The sequence below is a fragment of the Liolophura sinensis genome, chromosome 6 (genome assembly GCF_032854445.1).
Source record: "Liolophura sinensis isolate JHLJ2023 chromosome 6, CUHK_Ljap_v2, whole genome shotgun sequence".
In the NCBI taxonomy this organism is placed as follows: Eukaryota; Metazoa; Mollusca; class Polyplacophora; order Chitonida; family Chitonidae; genus Liolophura; species Liolophura sinensis.
In genome coordinates, this window is record NC_088300.1 from 7,283,491 (window position 1) to 7,293,084 (window position 9,594).

At 37.5% G+C, this 9,594-nt stretch overlaps 1 protein-coding gene across 1 annotated transcript in view; it reads left to right on the plus strand.

The window, feature by feature from the left end:
- The window catches only part of LOC135466236 (uncharacterized), a 58,910-nt gene extending 54,812 nt beyond the window's left edge, over positions 1-4,098 (plus strand). Inside the window, exon 12 of the mRNA XM_064743641.1 lies at positions 651-4,098. Within this exon, the coding sequence (XP_064599711.1) occupies positions 651-720 (70 nt within the window). The 3' untranslated portion in view covers positions 721-4,098. The remainder of the gene's footprint in view (positions 1-650) is intronic.
- The last annotated feature ends 5,496 nt before the right edge of the window (positions 4,099-9,594 follow it).

Below are 9,594 nucleotides of genomic sequence, written 5' to 3' on the forward strand. Positions count from 1 at the left end.
ATCAATTTACGTTAAATGATGTCTCCTATTTTGATCACTTCAACAACAAGAGGACTGTATCATAAACAGCCATGAAACACACACAAATGCTATGTATTTCTGTCAGAATCGAAAGTACAAAGTATATATTTGTGTATCAAATCTGTCAGACTTCCTCTGCAATGTATACGTGGCGGGCCATAACTACAAATGATAGACTCTCTCTGCATGTCGTTTATCGTGTGATGCATCTGTGAGTACTCAGCAGCACTGATCTGCTGTCAGTTATTTGCCATTTGATTCCGTATCGGGTGAATCAGGTACAGGTATGTGTGGACCTATTATAAGGGCTGGTTTCCTACTCTCTGGGAATGAGTTGCCAGATAGCAGCTGGTGCATGGACTAGCCATTGACAGTCAACAGGAATAAATTACCACCAGTTCCATATTTAGGGCAAAAATTGGTAAACAATTTCCTCATCAGTGGTACTTCAAGCAGTCGCTCACTTTTAAAGACATTTAAAAGAAATTACCATTTCTAATGATGATTTTGCGGCAACATATTGTTTCATCATATTCAGTGAACTACGTGTCTGTAGGAATAACCACGTGTCTGTAGGAATAACTACGTGTCTGTAGGAATAACCACCTGTGTTTCTTGTTTCCTTGCAGGCTAGTACGACTGGCGCGGGTTTTGAAGCGGAGGTTAAATGAGAGTGGTTCTGAGGTAGACCCAGTCTGAAGGGGAACGTCTCGGACAGCGACCGTTCACATCACGGATGGAATATCCACTTAAACGTGCTGGACAGTGTTTAAAACTTCATAATATGTATACAACAGTACTCTCTTAGTTTAGAGTTTAGCTACAATGTCCAAATCGACACCTTATGTGCCTTAGGCTATGTTAACGTCGACTCCATCCTTGTTTGCCGTATCTATCTATCTTGTAGTGGATACACAGTCGGGTGATATGTTGCTGTAGAAATGTTTGGTTGTGTATGCTAACTGCAAATACTTACACTTGTACATTTATATTTGGATGAGTATGATGGATACAATATAGATAGATTGTGTGTGATATTAGAAATAGATAGGAGGCCATATTTAATCAGCATCATACTCTGATGTACAAAAAGAAAAGATAGGTGATCTTTACTTCGGGATAGAGCGCCTTGTTCTAATGGTCGAATAGTACTCAGAAGTAGACATATGCCTTTTGATGCGAGTAATAAATTGGGGCAGGACACCCACTGACTGCTGATCTTGTCACTCACACTACTATACATGTCTATGGTTTACCATTGTTATTGTGACTTCATGCGTCACCTTGTTCGTTAGGAGGATGTATACCATTCCTTAATCATGCCAGGAATATCTCGGAAGTGTAATAAGTTCTACTTAAGTGCTCAAGTTTTTGGTGTATGAATTGTGAAAAGACAAATGACTGGTTCTGTTAAAACTGTTATACCCACTTATGGGATAACAATGGCGCCATTATGATTTATTGAATACATCCTGAAGATTGAGAACACGGTATTCAGGGTGTAGTTGAAAGAGATTGAGAACACGGTATTCAGGATGTGGTTGAAAAATACTGATTTTATGGCTTCTGCGGATGGTGTACTGTAATGGCTATTTTTGCCTTGTATAGATGCTGATCACTGTATCCCATGAGGTTGTATGTAGTTCACATTTTGAACAGTTTTAAATTATTTTACTGCGTCTAAAAGAATATTTAACACCTGTGCAGCTTTTAGTGTTATTTTGGTTTAGATTTTACACATTTTTCATAGCTTGTTTAAAATAGTTCTGTTCCTAAATGCTGGTGTTCTTTATAGTTACACTAAAGGGAATGGAGATTCGAGATTCGTTGCTGTTCCCGTCTCACCAATATTTAATGAAATGCCAATGGCCTGACGGATCCAACCATGCGGTGAGTTGTTCCCCCTGGCCGCCAGGAGTGCAGGAGTTTGGAAGGGCCTCTCGGTTTTCTGCGTGGACTTGTGTCAACTCAAGGCGCCAAACCGAGAGGGAAACTGTCTGGAATTTCAAGTTTCATATTTCTGCCATGTGTTACCCTCTACAATCTGTGACATCGTTTTGAATTTTTTTTCTCTCTCGTTTTTTGCACTAAGCATGTTTGCCGAGGTTATTGGTCTTCGCCGTTCAAGACAGCCACTTCTTTCCTCTTCCTTTTGAAAAGAACATACGACCACATGGTGACCGGACTGTTTGCGTTCCCTATGTTTGTGATGGAGTCTTGTCAACACTTGTTGGTGATGCGGTTTTCCGGAGGCCTTGCTTGTCAAGCTCTAGATGATGACGACACTGTGTGATAAATACATAGAGCCTGGTAGAGCTAACAGACGTTGTCTCAGCACCCTCTGTCGGTCCCAGCGGCTGACTGGACAGACCGGGTCTGTCTGCCTGGATATTGTTGTCGTTGGTATAGGATAATTCATAAGAAAGGATTGTTTCAGTCGTGTCACTTCTCTCCTGTCCTGTGTGGATCGATCCCATTTCTGGGACCAGCAGTTTTGTTTCTCGACTGCCAGCTTTGGTTTAAGTAAACAACCATCGTGTTCCTTCTCCCGCCAACGAACAAAACACAACCTACTTCAGCGGCCCAATCCTTTGCAATTAAGGGATGTGCACAGATTTTACGCTTGATACCTTTTTAATCTGCCTTAAGTCGTGGGCAAACAGTACACAATGGCGTGGATTAGTGTCTTTTAGAGAAATTATTCCGCCATCAATCGAATAGCCTTAGGTCAGAGAGCTCATGCGGGTCCCAGCCCGATAAGCCGTGCACAAAAAATCACGTTTAAAAAGTGTAGTAGAGCGACTTGTACCTAATATATTGTCAAACCATTCCATGCAGACTTACATAATTCCACCTAACATCGTGGCACTACCACTATCATTAGATTCTTATGAACCTTTGAAACTCGTACAGTTTGTGATAATTCAGCAGAAATACGTGCATCATAAAGACATTCATATGGCAATCTTCACCGATAATTGATGTTTCACGATGAACACACACCAACAAATAACTACGGAAATTCATGGTTAGAAATCTGGAAGGTGCGGTTTAAAAAACAATTAATTAACAATTACAAGATGCAAACAGTGTTTTCAGGGCGTAAATTTAACCAGTATCCAAGTCGTATCCAAGTCGTATACTATGAGCTACCATTTATCAGAGATTTATCTCAGTTGCAATTTTTCATATATCCAAAATGTATTTAACACGGTGCGTATACAATCCTTTGCCCCCAGATTCTAGACACCGTCCATATGTAATTAGATGAGATTTAGTCAGTGTAAAATTTGAAGCGTTTGATGGAATATCCTTGATACTTTCCCTGTAGCCAAAGAGCATTATGCTTGTCAGTTGTTTCTGTGTACTAAAGTTCCGTCAGAATGGAACTTTGGCCCTAGATGATGGAGTATAACCACATTGTGTTCAAGTCTAAGCGTTTTACGAAGTACGTCAGTTTTTGAAATACACCCGCACTGTCAATCCATTTGCGCCAGAAATTAATTATATGCAATAATTCGAAAACCTGTTGTAGTACTTCATTGTTTCGTTCTTTGACCACCATTTTTGCATGTCGCTTTAATTCTGATTGCAAGAACTTGTATGTATTTATTTATTTATTTGTGCTAGTCGTTACCAAGAGTATATCTGTAAGTTTCTCTATAACAAGTTTTATTTAGTTTTGATTACATATTTGTCACACTTATTTTAGACCGGACTCCCTTGGTATTTGAATCTCATTTGCCCGTACCTTGTATTTTTGTCCAGCTGTTTTACGGTAAACTGGTATTTTGAGAAAATATACAGGGTCATGGATGTGTAACTTTTCTTTAAGAGGCTCTTTGTCATTACGTTGTTGACACATGCATGGTGTCATCACTGTTACATTTGTGCACTTACATTCTTTTATCATCAATATCATCACATGTGACACATATCACATCATTGGCTATGTTTGTGGCACTTGTATGGTCACATCACTATTTCATATCTGATATATAGTCAAACCATTCCAAACAGATATACACTTCCATAAGTCCACTTAATACAGTGATATTAAGCCCCCCCCCCCCCCCCCCCCACCTCCTCCACACACATACACCTCCACACTTCATGTCATGACGTGTAAATCGGCGCATGCCGTTATATACCTGTATTGGGAGAATGCAGGTATATAATTGTGTTCTTATGTATGATCATTCATTATATGCTTTTGCCATGCAATATTGTTTTACTCTGGTGTCATATTTAAATAAGGTATGATAATAGACCAACCCCAAGCATGTATTCAATGTGTGACATTTACCCTCTTCAGCTTTCGTTTTGGAGATTTTGTAAAGATATTAATTTATGATTTGTGCTCGAGGAATGACTGTTATTTGAGTATTAACCATAAATATATGCATTCTAAAGATATTAATTTATGATTTGTGCTCGAGGAATGACTGTCATCTGAGTATGAACGAGAAATATATGCATTACCCACTTCGTTTAGGATTTACAACTTTTTCTTGAGGTTACATTTACCTTCGCTAATATCTATATTCACCTCTTTCGAGCCAGGCATGTATTAATTGTATACATGCATGTAGTTTGTTATTCCTCTGTACACCTTGACACGAGTACGGAGAAATATTTATGTGTATAGTTTGGCTAAATTTATGATGATGTAACTCGGCTGCTCAAACTATGTATCGAACTTTACACTTTCAGAATGCTTGATCTGATACGAATTTGTTGGGTAATATTCTCGTTCTGTATGTTTAAAAAATTCACTTTGTTTGTGGTGTAACATTTAAAAGCTTTCGAAATGGCACGAGCATTCGTATTTGCATTGCATTGTTTTAATAAGTGGAGAGCTATACTCAAGATATAATAGCCCTTTATAAAGAAGTTATGAATCTTTTTTTTCTTCAGAAATTAAGACTTTGGTGCTCTTTGTTTAATAAGAGTTCGTTACTCATAACGAAGATATCGCTCAAGACGGCTGTACAAAGCACATTTTGTCTATATGTAACTTAAGCCCCCCCCCCCCCTCTAGCCTTTCAAAGTTAACTTATATATAAACTTTATATATAGTAGTTTTATTCCTCACGATATATTTTCGATAAATGTGCAACGTATACTTTTGCTTTCTGTCTCACTTGAGTCCATTTTTCTAATGAAAATCTTTCAGACTCAGTATTAGTTTGTTTTTGCAAGAAAGCTCTTTTTAAAAATAGTTTTCTTGTCTCATTGTTTTATAGCTGTCATTTCGTGTCCATTCACTAGGCTGTATACAATTCACAGTGCAATACTCCCATTGATAAAAAGGGAAACTTAAGTATTTAAAATACACCCATTATGTTGTTTATTGTTTTTTAATTTTGACACTGTTATGTGGTCAATAAATTGCCCGGTTATCCAGCACCGATACATGTCGTTTTTGGCTTATATTTAGTAACTTATTGTTTGGTCATATGCCTTATTCCTTGCAGGTCGTCAGTGGAACACAATCACGTACAACTCCCCTTGGTTGTATGCTGCTAAATGTACACATTGTGCGTTTGGGTGTGGGACAAAATTAAGATAAATGTGTATAAGAGTTTAATAATGAATTTATGTAAAATCATTACAAAAAATGAAAACAGAAAAAGACCCGAAATACGTTCAACTAGATGATGACTTATAATTTTGGGGTTTTGCTTTGCTCTTCTGTAAACTATTTGGGATCATTTCTCTTGGAATGTATGCAGTGATAAAAGACTATACAGGTGAGGGAGGAAGACCAGAGCAACGACGACAGTGTGATAGTTGTGAAATGTTGACACTTAATGGTGAAATACGGCCTCTTGCAATTTACTTCAGTTAGGGTTTTATTCTATCTGTTGGTGTTAATGCTGTAAAAGTAGCAAATTGTCTGGCGAAACTGTGAAACAAATTGAGGAACCATTGTCTGCAGAAACCAACGATCCGTGCACAAAGCAAGCACATGTCCTGAGAAAAAATGTAGCCTCGATTCCAGCTTTATTGGTTAAGCACATGGTGTGAAATAATGACTGAAATCATCGCTGCTCGTAGCGATTCTCACCTGTTCTTATCGTTTGTTTAAGTTTGTCTAGCTTGTATAACAGAGTGTTTAGCTTGTGAAAATTAGTGCGTGAGCGATGCGGTATCGGTTAGGAAAGTAATCACGAACGCATGAATCGTAATTATAGCAACTACAGAAAACAATGCACAGAAGCAATCCTGTCTGGAGAATCTCTTTTATTCGATATAGTATTGCTGATATTTGTCTCATGCCCTAAATTCATTTATATGTCTGTTTGATTGCTTTACGCCGTACGCAAGAATGTTTTATTTATATAAGGGCAGTTAGGTTTATATGTGGAGGTAACTGGAGTCCGCAGGAAACCACCTTGTTGACTTCGTCAAAAACATCGTAACTTTGAACCCCGCTATATGCACAGCGGGAGCTGGATTCGATCCCAAGACATGGTTTATCAACTGTCAGCGAAATTGGATGTAAGCCATTAGCTCACTCGGCTATCTATAAGGCCGATTTAAAACGGAAAATATGTGGACGGGACTGCTTGTCTATCATTTGACGGTTAAAACACAAACCAATTCCAACGATACATGAAAACTATAAATTTAGATCCTGCGTTGTGGAACAACATCAAGGCTGTCCACATACGCTATGTTCATTTAGTTATTTATTTCTCTGATTGGTGTTTTACGCCGTGCTCAAGAATTTTTCACTTGTGTGAATTCAATCAGTTTTATACGTGGAGGAAACCATGTCTAGTCCTGACAAACATGCGGTATGTGTGAAGATATACGGAGAATCATAAGGAACATGTACTGGCTGATTTAGGTGTTAACCAGCTGACAATGGCACTGGTTAAATATTTATGATTTTATAGTGGGAGTACAATAATCAAATAACCATCTAAACCGTGCATATATATATTTACATATATACTATAGGTATATAGCGCTGTATCAGGCAACTGCACAAAGGTTTACGGAAAATTCAAATGGTCATAATTTAAAAAAGAATTGCTCATTTAAAAGTACCGGTAACTTGGTTTCGGGTTTAGGTTTTTCCTACTGAGCTTCATTGAAATAACGCACAGAGTTGACTAAAACGGGTTAAAAAAATCACAGTTTAATATAAAATGTATATGGAGCCTCAAAACGTAATCTTGCAGAAAGATATAAATGTTTGTTTGAAAGTTAACAACCGTGTGCTTTCTTCTGTAGCAACAAACTGTGATGCGCTTAGGACTATGTAGGAGATTTACCTATACTTTCAGAATATTCCTTATAATTTTTGAAATGAGCTGTTATAATATACTTATCTTAAGCTGTGTTAACATGGCGCTACTGTGTTAGTAGAAGTGACCTTTGGCCTCTTCGTGGTAAATCACAATTACACTGGCGTTCTGTACCAATAATGTCCAAAGGAGTAAAAACTTGTCAGGTTTTCCACCCACAACTCTGACGTCTGGGAGATCCAATCCAAAAGGAACTGCTTTGAAAATACCCATTTTACCTTCACTCCAGTTAGTTAATTACTTCACTTTGAAAATGTCGCGCTAATTTTGAGTGTGTGTTGACATTTGTTGGTTATAAGCTCGGCTCAGCGTCTTTGAAAAGACCCCCAACTATAAAGCCCGAACTCAGTTACCTATCCCCTTCGCCCTGCGTTCTTGGTTATTTCCTCTTTTGTGTTTATGGCACTTTACCTTCCAATCCGGTTTTGGTAACAAATGGTTCTATTTTAAGTTAAATTTGGTAACAATTTGGTCCCGGGCCCTGAACCATATGTTTACTGAGGGTTTTCCGTACCTTACAGCGTCGGTGCTTCATTGGGGAGCTGGCCAGGTGTTAAACTAACACATTTACCTGGGTAAGAGGGATAAATAAGACCACCTAAAGGGGGACGTCAGCGGCCCACCCACACCCCACAATACGGGAGCAAACAACCGACAGACCCTTCCCGACCCTACTCCTCAAATTAAACCATATGCACCCGATGCGCTATAATTTATGCAGGACGTTATATACCCTACAGTGCCATTCAGTTTGAGACTGAAATAACTGCATGGTTTGTACCCGGAAAACACCTCGATTTGTTGTAACTTAATTGCCGGTAAAATTGATTATTAGGGCAGAATTTAAAAAAAATACAGAAATAATTTCACAAATTAATCGTGGTCGCATTTTACAAAGCCGGGTATTACTTTTATTACATGTGAAGTGCTCTTATTTGGCCAGAATTGATAATATTATCCCTGACATTATACATAATCTATGCAGATAACACTGTATATAGGCTATTGAGCCCATCAAAACTGTTATGAGGTAAGTAAGACAAATGCTATTGTGGATAATGCTCTTGAGTAAAAATAAACGTGAAGAATTCGTGAGGGACGCAGATTTTTGGTTATCTTTCAGTATGCTTACGTCAGAAAAGCCGCAACAGGAAATATACTTGGTGCCGTGACAGGTAAATCACTCAAGTCACACAGTTAAATGCATGTAATCCCATATTACTGTATATTATTATTATAATGAAGAAGTAGCATTGACGAGATTTTGAACGCGACATACACTGTAATAAATTGTTAGGGAATTTGTTCTTTTGCAGTCATAAGGAAGCCCGGCGGAGGTAAAGATAAGAACGATGTACATAAATTACCTCCATTTCAGGTAAGCTTTTATTAAATCGTTCACTTTTTTGTTAGATATAGAATTATTTTAATTACTGAAATATACATTTTTATCCTGGATTAAAACAGAATATCTATATATCAGAAAGAAAGAAAAATAGAATAGCTAATACATTTTTAATATCTTATAAATCGATAGTACCTCGGACTCTGATAAACTAAACCTCTGTAGCTTATTGTGCTGCAGTCAAAATGCGACCTGAATGAAATATAAAGAAAACCGGCTTATTTTGTCTTAAAAAATTATTTCGGCAACTTTTTTGTATTTATTTAATAAACAGTTGTACATCTTGCCGTATATAATTAAAGATCAATTTAAAATTGTCTTATGCTATACCTTCTACAACATTTGTGTTACGTATACTTGTGCTAGGCTTCGCCTTCTGTACACATATTTGTTGTTGGCCTGTGTCGCCTGGCTTTTTTGCACTGATAGAATTATCGGCTTAAAAAACGAATGATTCTTAAGTGTAGCCCTGGATTATGCTTGTTATGCGCATTTTTCTTAAGTCTTTTCTCTGGATATGTTTTTTGGTTTATATGAGCTCAATTTTTTTAAAAGAAATTATGGAAAATACTGTGGGAATGAATATTTTGAGGCAGGTCGACTAGATTAAGCAAAAACACTGAATCTGGTCAACGTAAGAAACTGCTTAAATACATGTCCGATTGACCAGATTCAGTTTTTGTTTAATCTGGAAAATACCGTTCTTAATTTTTGTGGAAACTTTTTCACTTGTATTTTATGGACTAAATCTTGGGTTATATATAGCTCTGCTGATATACTGGTATTTAAGTATTGTATCAGAAAGGAAGAGCATCATTAACAGGTACTTAATTAATGGGAGTTAATACG